Source organism: Chlorocebus sabaeus, chromosome 22, assembly GCF_047675955.1.
Source record: "Chlorocebus sabaeus isolate Y175 chromosome 22, mChlSab1.0.hap1, whole genome shotgun sequence".
NCBI lineage: Eukaryota > Metazoa > Chordata > Mammalia > Primates > Cercopithecidae > Chlorocebus > Chlorocebus sabaeus.
This window is the reverse complement of record NC_132925.1, coordinates 83,670,875-83,691,696: the sequence shown is the minus strand read 5'-3', so window position 1 is coordinate 83,691,696 and position 20,822 is coordinate 83,670,875. Positions and strand designations below refer to the sequence as shown.

At 38.4% G+C, this 20,822-nt stretch overlaps 1 protein-coding gene across 15 annotated transcripts in view; it reads right to left on the bottom strand.

The window, feature by feature from the left end:
- The window catches only part of ERC2 (ELKS/RAB6-interacting/CAST family member 2), a 970,222-nt gene that overhangs the window by 556,642 nt on the left and 392,758 nt on the right, over window positions 1-20,822 (bottom strand). For all 15 annotated transcript variants that reach the window (XR_012090621.1, XR_012090622.1, XR_012090620.1 and 12 more), the window contains one exon: window positions 17,480-17,647. Coding sequence is in view for 11 of the 15 variants with exons in the window: in XM_073010025.1 (XP_072866126.1) it covers window positions 17,480-17,647 (168 nt within the window). In the remaining 4 variants the exon portion in view is untranslated. The remainder of the gene's footprint in view (window positions 1-17,479; window positions 17,648-20,822) is intronic.

Here is a 20,822-nt window from a genome sequence, read left to right as displayed (position 1 = left end):
CCCCATATCATGATGGTGAAGGGGTTTACATTACTTTATGTTTTTGTTAAAACACGTAGAACCGAATACCACAAAAAGTGAATTTCACTATTAGTAAAGTTAAAAAGCAATTAAAAATTATCTTTGTGAAATAATTTCATTTTCTTTCCAAGCTCTTAAAAAAATTGAGGAGTTTAGCATTTAAGTTCTGATTTTTTGTATAAAATAATAATTGAGCACCAAGAGTGATGGTCAGTTTATTCATTCAACAAGTACCTCTTGAACACCTACTATGCTGAGAAAAATTGAGACCGAAAGTAAGATGTGAGCTTATCCTCATTTTAATGACAGGGAAACTGAGGCAGAGGGTATGTAAGTAACTTGCCAAAGATTAAAAAGACCTTAAGTAACAACACTGAGATTCAAAGCCAGGTCTGTCGCAGTTCATGCTCTTAACAAACTAATTATACTGAAGCATGCATGTATGTATGCATAAGTTACCTCTGTGCATAAACTTTTCAAAATAAAAATCAGCTTATACTATAAAGTGGTGTTGAGGGTGTGGGAAAATAGGCATTTTCTGATACTTCTCTGTACATACATATTGTAAAGTTTATTTCAATTAACAAAATAGAGTGAATATCTTTCTATACCATTAAATACACTCATCTATAACATCCTGTCTACTAGCTGAATTTCCATGTATGAATATGCCATCATTTATTTAGTTACTCCTCTACTTGGGAACCATTTTCACTGATCTGGAAAAAAATTTTTTTAAAGAACTATGCTGTGAACAAGGCTGTAGCTAAATCAATACCTACATCTTTAATTTTTTCTTAGGACGAATTCCTAGGTAAAGAATCAATAGGTTAAATAGCTCTGGTCCAATGCCCCATGTTTGTTTTCCCCTGGCTACCTGACATTTCATACCGGCCATCTACCTGTCCCAAAGAACACTCGCCGGCAAGCCCTAAGAAAAGCGTCAGTAACATGGAACTGCAGCAAAGGAACTTTGCCTCCATTCCTACCTTCCTACCCGGCCACCCTCGTCCATGCCCTCAGCTGTTCATAAGTTAACAAACATTCCATTTGGAGACAGCCTTGGTGTGTGTATGCCACCCTTCATAAACTTTTATAAATCAGAGTATCATATGTGACCTGAAGAATTTGACTTCTTATTTTAATACTAAAGAAAGAAATATCTCCACTCCATGTCAATGAGTGCTATTCATTCAAGCACATCCTGTTTGCTTAGCTTTGCTTCATTCAGACTTTATTCACAAAAAAGCTACAGAACACAACAGAAACTAAGGAAGATCTAACCCTTGGGAACGAATGACTTACTTCCCTATGAACCAGAAAGGATGTCTGAGGTAAATAGTAAATACAGTCTGGAAAAGAAGTGAACTTTGTTTAACTCTATTAAATATTTAGAGTATACTTTTAAAATCTCAAATTTGCAATGAAGGTTGCTATATGAAAGAATTGTCTATAGGCTATAAGAACTTGTGATCTACACCAGAGCTGAGCAAACTATAGCCCATGGGCCAAACTGGCCCACTGCCTGTTTTTGTGAATAAAGTTTTATTGGAACACAGCCATTCCTATTTATTTACTCACTCTGAATTCAAAAAGAACTTTGGACATATTTATTTACTCAATCTATTACATTTCAATTTTCCAGCTTACATTTATTAAGCACCTATAACATGCCAGCACTGTGCTAAGTACTAAGGATAAAAGAATGACTAAGACTCAGTCACTACTTTTGCTGAACTCAGGGTTTAATGAGGAAAGAGACATAAAGCTATAACATAGCATTTTAGGAAATCTTAGTTATTTGATTGAAAATACCACAATCTGAAAGCTGTAATAAAGGTTCATTTCCTATGCATACATTTTTACATAATCTGAGTCCCCCTAAAATTGTAAAACATCATCAAGACTCCCATAATTTCTTTCTTTTTCTTTATTTTATGAGACAGGGTCTCGCTCTGTTGTCCAGGCTTCAGCGAGTGTCATGATCATGGCTCACTGCAGCCTCGACCTCGTGGACTCAAGCAATCCTCCCACCTCGGCCTCACAAACAGGTGGAACTACAGGCATGCATTACCATGCCCAGCTAATTTTTTTATTTTGTGTTGAGACAGGTCTCACTGTGTTCCCCAGGCTGCTCTCAAACTTCTGGGCTCAAGCGATCCTTCCACCTCAGCCACTGTGCCCAGCCTCATGATATTCTGACATGGACTTCTTTCTTTTTTAAAAACAAATTTTATTTTATTTTAGGTTCCAGGATACATGTGCAGAATATGCAGGTTTGTTACATAGGTTCACATATGCCACAGTGGTTTGCTGCACCTATCAATCCATCACCTAGCTATTAAGCCCAGTGTGCATTAGCTATTTTTCTTGATGCTCTCTCTTCCCCCATGACCCCCCACCTACCCACTGACTGGCCCTGGTGTGTGTTGTTCCTGTCCCTGTGTCCATGTATTCCCACTGTTCAGCTCCCACTTACGAGTGAGCACACATGGGGTTTGGTTTTCTGTTCCTGCATTAGTTTGTTGAGGATGATAGCTTCCAGCTTCATCCATGTCCCTGCAAAGGACAAGATTTCATTCTTTTTATGGCTGCATAATATCCCATGGTGTATATGTCCCACATTTTCTTTATCCAGTCTATCATTGACAGGCATTTGGGTTGATTCCATGTCTTTGCTATTATGAATAGTGCTGCAATGGGCATACATGTGCACGTATCTTTGTAACAGAATGATTTATATTCCTTTGGGTATATACCCAGTAATGGGATTGCTGGGTCAAATGGTATTTCTGGTTCTAGATCCTTGAGGAATCACCACACTGTCTTCCACAGTGGTTGAACTAATTTACATTCCCACCAACAGTGTAAAAGCATTCCTATTTATCCACAGCCTCACCAGCCTCTGTAGTTTCTTGACTTTTTAATAATCGCCATTCTGACTGGCATGAGATGGTATCTCATTGTGGTTTTGATTGGCATTTCTCTAATGATCAGTGATGTTGAGCTTTTCTTAGCTTTTCTTCATGTGTTTGTTGGCCACATAAATGTCTTCTTTTGAGAAGTGTCTGTTCATGTCCTCTGCCCACTTTTTGATGGGGTTGGTTTTTTTCTTGTAAATTTGTTTAAGTTCCTTGTAGATTCCGGGTATTAGACCTTTGTAACAGGTGTGGATTGCAAAAATTTTCTCCCATTCTGTAGGCTGTCTGTTCACTCTGATGATGGTTTCTTTTTCTGTGCAGAAGCTCTTTAGTTTAATTAGATCCCATTTGTCAATTTTTGCTTTTTGTTGCAATGCTTTTGATGATGTCATCATAAAATCTTTACCCATGCCTATTTCCTGAATAGTACTGCCTAGATTTTCTTCTAGGGTTTTTATGGTTTGGGGTTTTACATTTATGTCTTTAATCCACCTTGAGTTAATTTTTGTTAAAGTATAAGAAAGTGGTCCAGTTTCAGTTTTCTGCATATGGCCAATTTTCCCAGTACCATTTAATAAATAAGGAATCTTTTCCCCATTGCTCGTTTTTGTCAGGTTTGTTGAAAATCAGATGGTTGTAGATGTGTGGTAGTATTTCTGAGACCTCTCTTCTGTTCCATTGGTCTATGTGTCTGTTTTGGTACTTGTACCAAGCTGTATTGGTTACCATAGCCTTGTAGTATAGTTTGAAGTCAGGTGGCATGATGCCTCCAGCTTTGTTCTTTTTGCTTAGGATTGTCTTGGCTACATGGGCTTGGGCTCTTTTTTGGTACCATATGAATTTTAAAGTAGTTTTTTCTAATTCTGTGATGAATATCAATGGTAGTTTGATGGGAATAGCACTGAATCTATAAATTACTTTTCACAATATGAATTCTTTCTATTCACGAGGATGGAATATTTTTCTGTTTGTTTGTGTCCTCTCTTATTTCCTCAAGCGGTGGTTTGTAGTTCTCCTTGAAGAAGTCCTTCACATCCCTTCTTAGCTGTTTCCTAGGTATTTCATTCTCTTTGTAGCAATTGTGAATGGAAGTTCATTCATGACTCTTTGTTTTTCTGTTATTGGTGTATAGGAATACTTATGATTTTGCACATTGATTTTGTATCCTGAGACTTTGCTGAAGTTGCTTATCAACTTAAGGAGCTTTTGAGCTGAGACGATGGGGTTTTCTAGGTATAGGCTCATGTCATCTGCAAACAGAGACAATTTTACTTCCTCATTTCCTATTTGAATAATTTCTTTCTCTTACCTGATTGCCCTGGTCAGAGCTTCCAATACTATGTTGAATAGGAGTGGTGAGAGAGGGTATCCTTGTCTTGTGCTGGTTTTCAAAGTGAATACTTCCAGTTTTTGCCCATTCAGTATGATATTGACCGTGGGTTTATCATAAATAGCTCTTATTATTTTGAGATATGTTCCATGAATACGTAGTTTATTGAGACTTTTTAACATGAAGGGATGTTGAATTTTATCAAAGGCCTTTTCTGCATCTATTGAGATAATCATGTGGCTTTTGTCATTGGTTCTGTTTATGTGATGAATTATGTTTACTGATTTGCATATGTTGAACCAGCCTTGCATCCCAGGGATGAAGCCAACTTGATCATGGTGGCTAAGCTTTTTAATGTGCTGCTGGATTCAATTTGCCAGTATATTATTAAGGATTTTCACATCGATGTTCATCAGGGATATTGGCCTGAATTTTTGTTGTTGTTGTTGTGTCTCTGCCAGGTTTTAGTATCAGGATGATGCTGACCTCATAAAATGAGTTAGGGAAAAGTTCTTCCTTTTCAATTGTTTGGAATAGTTTCAGAGGGAATGTTACCAGCTCCTCTTTGTACCTCTGGTAGAATTTGGCTGTGAATCCATCTGCTCCTGGGCTTTTTTTTTGGTTGGTGGGCTATTTATTACTGCCTCAATTTCAGAATTTGTTATTGGTCTATTCAAGGATTTGACTTCTTCCTGGTTTAGTCTTGGGAAGGTATACATGTCCAGGAATTTCTCCATTTCATCTAGATTTTCTAGCTTATTTGCATAGAGGTGTTTGTAGTACTCTCTGATGGTAGTTTGTATTTCTGTGGGGTCAGTGTGATATCCCCTTTATCATTTTTTATTATGTCTATTTGATTCTTCTCTTTTTCCTTCTTTATTAGTCCAGCTGGTGGTCTATTTTATTTATTTATTTATTTTTTCAAAAAACCAGCTCCTGGATTCATTGATTTTTTTGAAGGATTTTTTGTGTCTCTGTCTCCATCAGTTCTGCTCTGATCTTAGTTATTTCCTGTCTTCTGTTAACTTTTGGATTTGTTTGCTCTTGCTTCTCTAGATCTTTCAGTTTTGATGTTAGGCTGTCAATTTGACATCTTTCTAGCTTTCTGATGTGAGCATTTGGTGCTATAAATTTCCCTCTTAACACTGCTTTAGCTGCATTCCTGAGATTCTGGTACATTATTTCTTTGGTCTCATTGGTTTCAAAGAACTTCTTGATTTCTGCCTTAATTTCATTATTTACCCAGGAGTCATTCAGGAGCAGGTTGCTCAATTTCCATGTAGTTGTGTGGTTTTGAGTGAGTTTCTTAATCTTTAGTTCCAATTTGATTGCACTGTGGTCTGAGAGACTGTTTGTTATGATTTCAGTTCTTTTGCATTTGCTGAGGAGTGTTTTACTTCCAGTTACGTGATCAATTTTAGAGTAAGTGCCAGAGAAGAATATATATTCTATTGTTTTGGGGTGGAGAGTTCTGTAGATGTCTATCAGGTCCACTTGATCTAGAGCTGAGTTCGAGCCCTGCATATCTTTGTTAATTTTCTGTCTCAATGATCTAATATTGACAGTTGGGTGTTAAGGTCTCCCACTATGATTGTGTGGGAAGACTCCCATTATTTCTATGCTGAGCAGTCAAGGTATAGAAAACTGCTTTAGTTTTCAATAGCGGTGCCACTTTAGTGGACCAGCAGCATTCCCTGTCAGTATCCTGTGAACTCTCCTACTGTTTACTTGCCTTTGAATTTCCGTGAGAGGTTTGAGAACTCTGAAAAGTTATTTTAACATGTACTTATATCGGTTTTCTATTGTTGTATGACAAAATGCCACTAAATGACTTAAAGGCACATCCATTTATTAATTCACAGTTGTGTAAGTCAGAAGTCTGGCAAGGTGTGGCTGAGGTCTCTGCCTGGGGTATTACAAGGGTGAAATCAAGATGTCAGCCAGAAGAGCATTTGTCTGGAGGTTCTAGGGAAAAATTCACTTCCAAATCCATCATATTCATAGTCCTGGGCATTATTCAAGGCATGCACAACAAGGAAGTGGGAAAGCTCAGGGGTCCATCTTAGAATTCTACCTACCACAGTACTTTTGTTAGAGTTACAAATGACTTTTATAAACCATAATTGTATTATCTAAGGACTGATTATATGTGGGTGCTACTGCTGGTTCTCAAAAATCAGCAATCTAAAAAGGGGGTATGATAAAAATGTTATGACAAAGCCCCCAAATTGCCATATAGTTTGTGCCATTAATTTAGAATACAGTTACATATTTTAGTCTGCAAAAGTTGTAGTATAATCAGGTGAGTATAAAGGAAAAAAATACTGGCAATGAGACTGCAGTATCAGAACAGTAGAAAGATGCTATTACCCACAATAACTGTTAAGCGACATGCCCCACAAGAACACATTACCCTTACTTAACATTTATTCTTATGGGAAACTAAAACACGTATTATAGACATTTTGAACCATGGACTTCCCTTACAATATAACATGATAAATGACAATATAGATATGTGTAAAACTCTTCACAGCAAAGCAGAGTCCATAGGCAAACAAAAGATAAGTAAAAAAAGACAGACAGAAAATTTTCTTTCCCACATAAACAAGGTTGATTTAAATCAAACGGCCTGGGAGTATGTGGGAAGAAAAACGGAATCATCCGCAGACTGAAATATGTAAAGGCTCAACTGCCTCTAATCCTATTTCAAAAACTATAAGCAATAGCTGGCAGCTTGGATTGACAGATGTGTCAAGATGCCTGTACCCGTTAGGGTAGCAGCTGCGGTCAGGGCATTCTGGACATTTTTATTTTAAGTCATCAAGGAATTTTGCAGGTAATTATAAACAAACCTTTTTTTAAAAAAATCCATCATAGTGAAATTGAGTATAGAATATGAGGTCTTAACCCAGAAGCAAATATTTATTTAAAAGAGAATTTGCCTCCCCTGGGTGGGATCAGCTTTTTCATTGAATGAGAATCAATTCTCAGCATGATCTGGCCCTGAACTGCATTTTTAAATAACACTGATAATTGTTACTGCCACTTGCAACTCACAAGGGACTAGAACATTTATAATATAGAAGTCAAAATGACTCTCGAACTTTAATTATAAAATATATTTGATCGCTAGAAGATGTGAAGAATAGAAAAGCTCCCAAATGTGAAATCTGTTTCCTAAGTGGGCCAAGAGAGTGTGGTCCAGATATATTAAATTACTTCTAATTCCACCAAATGCACTGTGCTGCCTCTTCCTGCCAAACTTTTGCAAATGCTATTCTCGCTTTGACTGGACAACTACTCCTAGTCCCTCATCTCTCAATTTAGTCATCATCTTTTCCAGGAAGTCCTTCTTGTTCATCCCACTCCCCTGGCTAGGTGAGGTGCCCCTCCTATGTGTAGTATACCTGGCTGATATAGCACATATCATACACAGTCCTGTAATTGCCTATTTAGTAATTTTCTCCATGAGTCTGAGCTCCCAATGAGCAGAAATTACACCTTCTTCAATAGTATACGTATCCCCAGTACCTTTGAGGCAGCCAGCTCATTACAGATGCTGAATATGGATTGTTGGATGACTGGACAGCAGGAGGGCAGGCAAACAAACAGGCCAGAGTAGGGCAATGGTACCCAAGGCCTCATATGCCATAGGGACACGGAAAGAAGGAAAGGAAAAGTGTAATCAGATTCAGGCTCTGTCACTAATTAGCTCCATGATCCTACATAAGTCACATCATCCCTCAGGTACTCTATATCTTGAGTGGAGAAATGAAGAGGTTGGACTAGCAGGCTTGATCAAGTCTCTTCCAGTTTTACTGTTGTTTTATTTCTTCCTGTCTTCAAGACTGTCCAGCCTTTATCAGCATAACCAAAGTTACATGTCTTTTAACATCAAATATTGGGTTGTGTAGACTAGAGCCCAAGGGAAGAAAAATGGAGCTATGTGAAGACAGTGCCTGTAGATGCTGAATGAATGCATGAATGAATGGGCAGGTTTCCTTAACTCTCTTTAACTGTTCCATTAAAGTGTGAATTTTCCTAGCTTTAGTTCCTCTTTTAATAAAATACCATTTCATCAATGTCAGCTCTAGGAGAAGGATAATTTCAAATCCCTTAGAAGAAAAGCAATGTACACAAAGGAGGAGGCTACTGCATTTGTTGCTTCACAAAGAAGCTTAGTTGTACCAAGGAAGCCATAATCTCTATCCAAAAGACACGAAGCACACACAAAGTGACTTTTGAATATCAGTTCATTGGAGCAAAATGGACTTCTGACCAACAGGATCAATCAATTGGTTAAAGTAACCAAGATGTTTTTTCCCTAAACCATCTTACCAACACTGGGGCAAATAATTCCAGCCAAGTGTGGCAGCCATGCACTCTTGGTGATTATTTGTCCTGTGGAATTTAATTAGCACTAGAACCCTTGGCATCACCCTTGCACCATGATGAAAACACACTGCATTGGTGTGAGGGCGATCTGGCTGCAACATCCGTCACCCCATTGATCGCCAGGGTTGATTCAGCTGATCTGGCTTGCTAGGCAGGAGTCCCCTTCCTCCTTCACCACTCCATGTGCATCCCTCCCAAAGCTATGTGCTTGGTCAAAGAGTATGACCATCCCCAATAGAGGAGGACCGATCTTCAGTCAAGGGCATACGAGTAGCTGTGCTCCCCTGTTAGAACCTCCAAGAAAGCTGTCAAGATGCACTGTATTAAAGGATGCAAGAGCAAAGATACTTATTCTTAGGTCCAGTGACATACTGCTACCCTACCAACACAAAATATATATCAATAACTTTCTGTGTAATACATTAAGTCAGATTTTTGTTATATTTTCCAGACCAAAAAAGACACTGTTCAAAAGAAAGTTGGCAAATCACAAACACTAACCTGGATTATACTTATTAACTGCAAATTTTTAGGCACTGTACTAGTTAAATCTATAGTCAATCTACATTGAACAGAAAATTTTACCCTACCCCAAATGACTAGATCAAATGTATGAAATGATATATTTAATGTGAATATAGAAATAAGACTTTCAACCCAAAAGGTTGATAAAATAAAAGTGTTTTTATTTTCAGTTAGGAAAAAAAAGTCATCTTAAAGGTCACTGTTTTTCAAATGACTGGAATGCTGGTATTAAGCCAAAGAAATTTAAACTGTATGTTATCTGCTAGGAGAGCTATCTCTGTTCTTCTTAATCAGATGCTTTATTCCTATTACATGTTCCCTGTACTACACCTGACTAGCACCCCACTAACAAATTAGCTGATATCATGATAAGAACGGTCAGATCAGTTTTAATAATTGCAATAATTTTCAGGGTTCAAGAGTGTCATATACACTCATATTTATAAGTATGGATTACTATATGTGAAAATTATTAGACAGAAATAGTAACAGTCCAAACATCATACACACTCATGTGCACAGAAACAAACACACACGAGACATTCAACTCTGTAAGTTGGTTAAAATAATGCCAGAGAAAAAACGCAGGTAAAAATGTTATGCATTTCAACTGAGATAATACTGAAAGGTGGGAGAAAGGTCTGTTATACTAAGCAAAAACTGTTTTAAGAAATGCTACCTCAAGGCAGGGGGCCTCGAGAACCAAGAGCAGCAGTGATCCTTACACAAGAAGGAAAGGACTCCTGTAGACCAGGGCTTCTCTGGATGATTATTTATTTGGGGCAGAGGTGTCATCTGCATATTAGGACATTTAGCAGCACCCCTGGAATAGACCCTACCCACAAGATGCTTATAGCATCCTCCCAGCTATAGCAACCAAAAATATCTGCAGACAATAGCAAATGTTCCCAGGGGAGTAGGGAGGTGCTAAGCCTCAGTTACAGCCCCTGGTTAAGAACCTCTGCCTTAGACCCATGGCCACCCTAGTTGTGATCCCAACCCCTGGGATGCCAGGCCAGTTCCTAGCTTCAGATGCAAAGTGAGCTTGCCTGTACCAAGGAGGTCAGACCTACGTGAACAGCTCACTGCAAAGTGAGCTGCAAAAGTGGAGCAGCTTCCCAGACCGTTTCCTCTCTGGACTTGGCAAGCAATGAGGGATCTCCCAACTCAAGAGTTCACCTTTGACTAGTCCAGGAAAGCTGCTTACATGTCTCAAACCATCTTTTGAGGTCTTAGTCGTCCTTTAAGCCAACAACCAAAGGAAAGTGAAACTACCATCAGAGCAGACACGTCAATCCTTTAAAAATGAAGCAGCAAAACAATCTTAGAATGGTACATAAAGAGTTTCTGGGGGAAGAAAAATTAAACAGATATTGAAAGCCACCACAATCTTTCTTTTTTCTACATATAACTTATCATATTTTTAAATACAGACCTGGTATTATATTTTATTTATGTAATTCATTCCCTACTTTTTTTTTATTACACTATTTAGTGTCTGTATCTCTGCTGGCTTTGTCCTAAAAAGAGGTGTTCTTATATATCAACCTCAGGTATGTTGCTCAAATTGTAGTTTAACTAATCCCTAAAAGTTAATGATCCCACTTGTCTCATGAGGGAAGCAGGACCATAAACTAGAAAAAACACTAGAATAGTGTAGTGGTTAAGAATAGCTCCCTCCCTTTCCTGCCACGTCACTCTGAACGAGTTCTTCTCTAAACCACAGTCTCTCATTTTAAAAACCAGGATTATGATAGTGCCTATAAGCCATTAGGTCTGTTACAAGAATGCATAACCTAAGGACGCAAATCACTTAGCACAGTGTCTGGTATACAGTAAGGATTCAACAAATAGTATATAATATAATCATTTTATTATAAAAATAATTACTTGTATGGTCATAATTGGAAATGACCACATATAACCAGAAATTTCATTGCATCACTCTCATAAAATATCACCTTCCTAACAATCCAATAAATTAGAAGTGATAACTAGGGAAGGAAGCATTCTTTTTGCAGAATAAGACGATATACTCTGTAAATGTCACATTTCTTTTTATTAAAAAGGAAAATGAAGGAAGAGTGGCGAAACACCCTTACTCAAACCATCCCTTTTTACCTTCCTAGGGTAATAGAACCAAGGCTGGAGATGTTAGGTGTGGGTAGAGCAACAACCATTTCCTCATCTGTGTTTTATTATTCATGGGATAGCTCCATCTTGCAGCCTACACAGAACATACCGTGCTGGGAACAAGAGTGGGTTTGACATTTTGCTGGGGCAAATGACTCTCCTCAGAGCTAACAATATTCTTGGGTGAGAAGTAGATCTCAAAGCAATTTCTCCTCTCCCAAGTTCTCATTCATTGAGAATTTGCTGAGCTCATTTATTCACTCAATCCTTATTGATCAAGGAGCATCAGATGCCAAGAATTTTGCCAGAAGCTGGAGGTATCTTGATGATAATGGTTGGGGCGCTCAAGCCCTGAGAGGGAAGCCAATATTCACCAAAGGGATGCATAATTCCAAACTGAGCCAAGACACAGTCCTCTAAGAGTGTAAATCCTCCCCCAGACTGCAGTGTCAGCAAAGACTTCCATGAGTAAGTGACACAAAAACAGAGCAGAAAGCTCAGGTGTAAAGCTTGGAGTCACATATCCCTGACTCTTATAAAGGGAGGGTCTGATTAGATCCTGCCAAAGAGAGTCAGTTGTGTGAAGTCTGGAGCTCTGTCCCAGGACTTTGACTCTTGACTGACAGTGTAATGTGAGGGCAGAGGAAAGAGGGTGAGGGAGAGCAGCTGTCAACAGAAAAGACAGCTGACCAGACACTCCTGGTTATGAAATCACAGTGGTGTTTGCCTTCTCTTGGTCTCTTAGGACTGCCTTGGTTCTTTATCATCCCCAGTCTGGTTCTACAGACCAGATAGTGGGACCCTGGATATTCTTACAAAAAATTCCCTTTTGCTTAGGGTAGCCAGAAGTGGCTTCTGCTGTTTGCATCCATCAAGTGATTTCCTTCTGGTAACGTGCCATATGTTGTTCTCCACTGCACTTATATTTAGGATTATGCATGTCTGTCTCCACAACTAGACTGTCAGATTCTTGAGGACTGGAGATTGTCTTATTTCTCCCTGAACCTCCAGGACCTAGAGTGGTGACTGACTGACACATAGGAAACACTCAGTAAATGTGAAATGAATATGATTTTGCACATGTTCGAAAAATGAGGAGGTTTGCCAATAATAAGTATAAAAGTTCAACTAGATGTTTAAACATTGAGAAAGAGCTCAATTGAGTTAAAAAGTCCTCCACACTTTACTTCAATTTTACACTAACATGGAAATCTCTATGTTCTGTATCTATCTTCTCAGGTATTACTTTAAAAAAAAAAAAATCTGGAAGAACCTCAGTAATCCCACAGTGTCCTTACCCCTGAGGTTATCATCATTCAGAATTTTCACCACCATACTTCCAAATAGGTAGAATCAAGCTGCTGAAGTGGGAAGGTCCATATATACCACTCCCAGGAGCCAACTCCATTCACCCCTCTCTGCCTTTTCCAACCCACAGGGCAATCCACAAAGTTCAGTAGGCAGCCAGTGAACTTGGCTTCCAGAGAGATCACCATCTGTTTTCCTACCTCTAATAAATAAAGTACCTCTGTTCTATAAATTCACATTGCTTATGGGACTAAGGCCTAGAATGAAAATGGAGATAGAATTTTTGTCCAGTTTTAATGAGTTTAAAAAAAAATTCGTGGGTAGCAAGTTTATGCTCTAAGAATGTATGCACTGCGCAACAGTCTGAATTTGATCGGGTTCAAACAATGCTACCATGTCCTAAAATCCTGGGCATTATACGCTTTCCAAATGTACAGTGTCATCAAGGTTTTATGACATTTCCTACAAAAACTCAATAGTCAGGTAGCACTTCATCAGTTACAGTTTAAATTCAGGTACGGGAACAGAAAATTACAGCTTCAGCATGGAAACTGTACCGCTCTTCTGATTTCAGTGTCACAGCCCCATGGGAATATTTCACTAAACACTTTTCATACACGTGCATTTTTGTCCCCTACTAAGAGAACTCCATGTCTTGGAATTACAGAGTAAAGCCAAAAGTATGATAGTAGAGCCAAAAATCCACTCTAGATGACCTCTGTCTTCCTACAAAAACTTCATCAGAGATGTTCCTCCACCTGGGGTTTTCTGTTTATTCAGCCTCACTTCCTTCTTCAAGTGATGAAATACTTAGAGCATCGTGTCCATGCCTGTCTACATGGCTTATGGAGCACACAAGACTTCTGAGACCCAGAGCTCTGAAGGCAAAGCTGACAGATATGAAATGCAAGCCTAGCTTTGCCAGGGTAAACGTGGCCAGGAAAGGAGCGTACCTAGTTCCACTGGCATCAACACAGGGTTGCAAAAGAGTCTATGAGAAAGAAATATTAAGTAATACTCCATGTCTGACATTGACATGAGCTTATTATTCTTCCATGCCAACACACCCTAATCCAAAGCTTATGCTATTTCAATCCAAGCCTGCCCTAAAACAGCCAATTATGCTGAATGTAGTCTAAGCTCCAAGGAGTCTCCAGAATTAAAGACAATATTTCATTGGCCCATTCGTTTTTGTATTATTTCTACATTTTGAGTCAGTTTCTAAATCATATGCATCACTTCTCTAGGGATTATTTCCCTTTCACATTGCAGGTATAATAGAACTCCTGTGGCTTTGCTACGTTGCCAGTGGTTTTATTTCCTCCCCAAAAGTATTGGTAAACTTGGTTTAAAAACCTGAAGCTGAGTAACCTCTCCAAATAAACATGAAACATTTCCAAACCCATTGTCTACATGACTTAAACCAGTGATATCATAATCATGTTGCCAAAAGGAGCGATAATATACAACTGATTTTGTTCTAGAACTTCCAGACTGGTTCTCAAGCTTTTAAGTATGGCTGTGGAGGAAAGTTTAAAATTCTGCAAAATATTTGCATGGGTAAAAGTGGTCATTTGTCACTTATGCATTGTAAGTGCCATCCCAAAATATTCACTGAGAAAACTGTTGTCATTTATTCCTCAAGAATGAGTGCACTTAGTCTCAACTTCTGACAAAATGGACAAGTGTGATATTTTTCCTTAATTCACTCTCACACCTGGTGTCATCATCATAAAAAGTGAAATTTTTAAAAAATGAGGCTTATTCTCTTAATTTACAATAATTATTTTATTATATATTTCTAAAGACAAAAAATACTTTTATCTAGGCTATGTGACCTTGGGCAAGCTTACCATAGCCTCAATATTCCACAATTCCTTAGATTAATAATTGTGCCCATCTCACTAGGTAGTGGTCAAGAGTAAGTAAACAGTGCATGTAACAAGCACTATTTACATGAGTAAATAAAGTATCCAGCAGTGTTCAATATAAGTAAGTTCAATAAATGCAACCTTTGTTATTATTTGCAGCTGGATATTTTCAATGAAAAATCTTCTTTTGAATCCTTAGAACATGCTCCAAGACAGGCTACTATAACCATCTCTCTGTTATTCCCATGTACCCTAGACAGCCCCTTTGATTCAAGGGTCCTTAGTAATCTCTGCTCAGCTCTCTTCTAAATTTCTGTATCAATTAGCTAGTGCTACAAGAGGAGGCTCCAACGACCAGGACCTTGTCCATGAAGATCTCTACAGAAATGAATTAATAATATGATTCATCAAATCGCCAATATCCTGAGAGTTTCTAACAAATGCAGTGTCTCTACTTTTAACTCTTTGGTAAATCCTCTATAATTTGGTTTAAATCTAACTTTGTTTTTAAAATGTGACGCACTATTCTGTACGTAAATGTACCATTTAGGCTCTGGCTGACCATAACAGAACAGGAAGAGACTAACTGGCTCTCAGAGTTTAAGAAAGATTAGAGAACTCACTTATGAAAAGTCAAAAGCATGGGGAATATACTAATAGATATTAGAATGCTCATCACAACCTCTGCACTGAAACAAATGAATGCCAACTATTGTTGTCATCTTTGCATAGCTCTGTCCTTGAATCAAATTCACAAGAATAAGTGCTCCTGGCAGCAGGGGGTGAGGATGTAATATAACCTTGGCCAATCAAATGCTCCTACGCAAGACTTTAGAGCAAGTTCATTTATCCATTCATTCAACAAATATTTATTAAGCATTTAGTACCTTTTGGGTACTAAAGATATGGGGGAAAGGTCTCCCCTTTTGGAATTTATATTCTAGTAATATGAATGAACTAGGTATATTTAAATATATATAATATTTATTTATATATTTAATACATATTATATAAATTTTAAATATATATATATGTACACACACACATTTGTCAGATGGTTAGAAGTTCTACTTAAAAAAATAAAACTGGATGAGAGAAGACAGAGTGCAGGAATGTGGGTGGTCATGCGATTTTATGCAGGATGGACAAAAAAGGCCTGTAACAAAGCACTATTTAAACAGAGACCTGAAAGAAGCAAAGGCATGAGCCATGTGGCTATTTCGAGCAGTTCTGTCAATAGGAACATAGTGTGAGTCACACAGTTAATTTTAAGCTTTCTAGTAATCACATTAAAAAAGTAAAAAGAAACAGGTGAAATTCATTTTCATAATGTATTTTATTTTACCTGATATGTCCAAAATATTTTCATTGCAACATATAATCAAAGTAAAAAATGATTCATGAGAGATCTTCCATTTTTTTCATAAGTCTTCCAAATCTGATGTGCAGTTCACACTTGCAGCACATCTCAGTTGAGGTCTTAATCTCTACATGTGGCTCGTGACTACCACAATGGGCAGCATGGGCTCAGAATGAGAGTGTCCCCGTAAAGGCTACAGTAAATGTCAGGTACCAAGACAGCATGCCTCACGTGTCTGCAGAAGAACATGAAGGCCACAGTGTCTGGTGTAGTCTGAGCAAAGGGGAAGGCAGTGAGACAGGAGGCCAGACTGGCCAGGGATAGCCCAATCCTGCAGGGTGTCCTGGGCCCTTGCAAGGACTTCCACTGTTACTCTGAGTGACAATGGAAGCCAATGGAGGTGGAGACAGCTGTGCTCCTACGCTTGGTTTATGCTCTGATGTTACCATCCTGAAATTCTCAATTTTGGGACAGGGGCGTCATGTTTACATTATGCAATGGACCCCCAAAATTATGTAACTGGTTGTGACTAGAGAGTTTTGATCAGAGAGTGACATGAACTGTTTTATGCATTACAAGGATTAACCCAGTTTCTGTGTTAAGAATAGGCTGTAGGAAACATGAGGGAGGATGCAAGAAAATCACCTGGGATGCTGTAGATCCATGCCAGGTGAGAAATGATGATGGCAGGTGACAACAAGAGCAGGGGCCAGTTAGTTCCATTTGCTGCAGCTGCAGCAGAGCACCTGACAGCATGCCTGTGGATAGCAGCATCCACACCAGAGGCTCCTGCTGCCCACCACTGATTTTCACCTAGTTTCCACTCTGGCCGCCTGTTCATCTGACAGCCCTGTATCTTCCCAACACATTTTATTGTTTTGTAAAAGAGCAGTCATTGGTGTCTCTTCTCACCTACCCTTTTACCAAAAGAAGGCAGGATACTCAGTGGTCCCACTAAAACTTTATAGAGTAGCAAACAGGAATTCTCCAAAAGAAAATTGGGACGCTATCACAAAATCAGGGTCCCCTATAAGGTAGAAAATGAGCTGCTAAATGAAGGAAGGGATGACCCTAACAAGGTCGAGCATCTTTTATGTTGCATCACTGTGGCTGGAAATTATTATACATTCTTTCCATTGATTTCAATTAAGTAATGAGTGTAAAACATTACTCCTGCCTCCCAAAAATCTGTATGGGCTTCACAGAATAGGATCTACTACAGTTTATGTGAATATCAAATGTATCTAAAATACATTCAGGACCCACAAAATACATGGCTAACTCTCAGTAAGGAAGAAAAAATTAACTGTTGGGACCTTCGGTTATTTTAGATTTGAATCTAAATTTGTACAATTCTCTCTATGTTTAAGCTGGTGAATAAAAAATAATCATCACTATTTAGTTTCTAGATAATCAAGTAGAAAATTCATCAAGTAATGCTAATATTGACAAGATACAACTACCAGTAAGTGAAACACCAGTATGAAAATCAGCCTATACTTCCTGATCTAAGATTCATAAAAGAATACTTATTTTCCATGTGTTCAAAATTTTTCTAAAATGACAAAACATGGATGATACCCCACTTGAAGGGCTTGTGTCAGCTACTCACCTTTTTCTGAAGAACATTGATTTTTCTTTCCTTCACCTCTAACATATCTTTCATGTCACGAATCTCACCGGCCAGTGTCCCCTTCTCTTCTGTGAGGTCCTGCAGCTGTTTCGTTTTTTTATTGAGGAAAGATTCTTTTTCTTCCAGTCGTAATCTCAGCGCATCTACCTGAAATCAGGAAAAAGACAGAAGGTTGTGGTTTTACAGAAAGGTCATCAATAACCATCACTTGTGCCCTTGGAGGGGGCAGGGCAGCAGCATGTTCACTGAGCAAGGCACAATGGAACCACTGCTTATGGCAACCTCACTGCCCTGCATTTTAACAGCCTATATCCTTCTTCTTTTTTTTTTTTTTTTTTTTTTTTGAGACAGAGTCTCGCTCTGTCGCCCAGGCTGGAGTACAGTGGTGCGATCTCTGCTCACTGCAAGTTCTGCCTCCTGGGTTCACACCATTCTCCTGCCTCAGCTTCCCGAGTAACTGGGACTACAGGTGCCTGCCACCACGCCCGGCTAATTTTTTGTATATTTAGTAGAGACGGGGTCTCACCGTGTTAACCAGGATGGTCTCAATCTCCTGACCTTGTGATCCACCCGCCTCAGTCTCCCAAAGTGCTGGGATTACAGGCATGAGCCACCGCGCCCGGCCAGCCTACATCCTTCTTAAAGCCCTATTTGCGCACATCTCAATAGTGATACTTTTAAAAATATATATATAAGACTTCTATGAAATAAGACATTATGAAATAGTGGTAGGTTTCCATGTTTGTTTCCCTACTTACAGGAAACAACATGTTTGTTTAAGCTGGGAAACAAAGCACATCAATACTCCCATGTCTCTCTGAGAGCCCAGGGAGGGTAAAATATTGCTCAAGCTTTGCAGCACAGTCCTGAAATACGGAGAACATAATGAGCCACCCCATGGACATCTGGAGGAACAAGACTGACATGTAGAGAAACACTCCTAAATTAGAAAAATACATGTTGCCAAGAGGACACTCATGCTGCTGGAGGAAGAAAATAAGATAGAAATGAAACACCCATTCTCCAGCCTCATGAAAGACTGCTTTCCAAATACTTTTAAAGAAAAAAAAAAGACAAAGCATACAAAAAAAAATCCTCTTTGTAACTCAGCTCTAAAATTTTAAAAAATTATAATTCCTGCTTTTCAAATGTTAATAAAAAAGAAAATATAAGTTTTTTTTTTTAATTTAACATTTTGAAGGCCATGTGCAAAGAAAGGTCTATTTCTAGACTACTCAGACTAGATCATAGAAACGAGTCACTGGGGTAGTAAAAAAAAAAAAAAAAAAGAGACAACAAAAAGAATATGAAGACCATCAGAATACCATTTTGAGTTAATTTTCTGTAGCATTTTAAAACTGTATTTTTTGATATACAACACCATATTTGCAACCGTGTTTATAAATGTACACTAATCCAGTCTTAAAATGTAACTGTGACAAACACTTTATTTGAAGGATTATTGTCCTTAATTATTGACAATGATGGACCATGAGATTTCCAAGGGACTTGTTCTCAGCTAAACAATGACATTCAATGTTACTCCCAAGACATTTACTTTTTTTATTGGATATATTTAAAAAAAAAAAAAAAACATTAGGACCGTTTACCACAATTATTTTGCTGCCACTTCAGCAGATACTACTGCTATGGTCTGAATGTATTGCTCAAAATTCATAAATTGAAATCAAATCCCCAATACAATAATATTAAAAAGTGGTGCCTTTAGGAGGTCATTAGGTCATGAGGGCAAACTGCCTCATGAATGGGACTAATTCCTATAGGAAAGAAGCCCAAAGGAGTTCATTCACTCCTTCCATCATGTGAGAACACAGCAAGATGGCACCATATATGAAGCATTGATTGATCTCTCATCGGACAAGAAATCTGCTGGTGCCTTGATCTTGGACTTTCCAGCCTCTGCAACTGTAAGACATAAATTTCTGTTGTTTATAAGTCACCCAGTCTACGTACTTTGTTCTAGCAGCCTGAATGAACTAAGACAACCACCATGATTTATTTTTTCTGGATCATTAAAGACACCTTAACATGTGATTGTATGCAAAACCAGGGTTAGAACCATCCAGGAACTAACTCTTCAAGGATCAGTCCTGATCCCTTTGGGAAAGGATGTATGAAGTAACTCTTTGTCAGTTCCCTTAATGTGGGAAAGGAATATACTATGTTTACTACAACAAATCAAAATTAAATAAGATCATGTAGAACAGGGGTCCCCATCCCTCGGACCAGTTCTGGTCCAGGGTCTGTTAGGAACCAGGCCATACAGCAGGAGCTGAGTGTTGGTCGAGTACTACTACCTGAGTTCCGCCTTCTGCCAGATCAGCAGTAACATTAGATTTTTATAGAATTGAATGAACCTAGGTCCCTCACATGTGCAGTTCACAATAGGGTTCACGCTCCTATGACAGTCTAATGCCTGATGATCTGAGGTGAAACAGTTTCATTCCTAAACCATCCCCTACACCCCACACCATTTTGTCTGTGGAAAAACTTGTCTTCCACAAAACTGGTCCCTGGTGCCAAAAAGGTTGGGGACTGCTGATATAGAGAGTGTAAAAGACATGTCCACAAAATGATTTTCATAGAGATACCCACAGCAGCATTGTTCATAATGGATCACACAGGAAACAACACAAATGTCTATCAGTAAATGAATGGATAAATAAAATGGTAGTATATTTATATGGAATATTACTATCCATAAAAAGGAGTGACCTGCAGAATCACACAATAATATAGGTGAATCTCAAAAGCATCCTGAGTGAGAGAATCTAGAGGATTTATGGCATGACTGTGTTTCCATTTTTGTGAAATTCTAAAAGAGGTGAAAATAATCTATGGTGACAGAAATGAGAGCAATGGTTGCCTGGGGTGGAAGGTGGGAAGGGCTGATTATAAAGGGACAGGAGGGTATTTTTTGCCTCTAAATCGATTAGTGAGAGTGCAGAACAGTTACATGGTGCACAAAATTGTCAAAAGTAATTGAACTGTATACTTTAATAATTTACACTTTGATATACAGTTATAATTTATATTTCAATAAGTTTGAAAAATATATGAATACATAACTAAGAATTAACAAATATCTTACAAGAATGTCTTTCATGAAAGAGAGAGGTCAAAATAAACAAAACACCAACCTGGGAACTAAATTGCCTTATAATGTAACTGGGAGAATGAAGTGGGGGTTGGATAAGATTCCCATGGGTGATGAGGTATTGAGGTGATGAGGTATTGGGGTGATGGAAGGACTTAATCTTCACCCTCCATAGCAGGAAGTCAACAGATAGTAGCTATACTA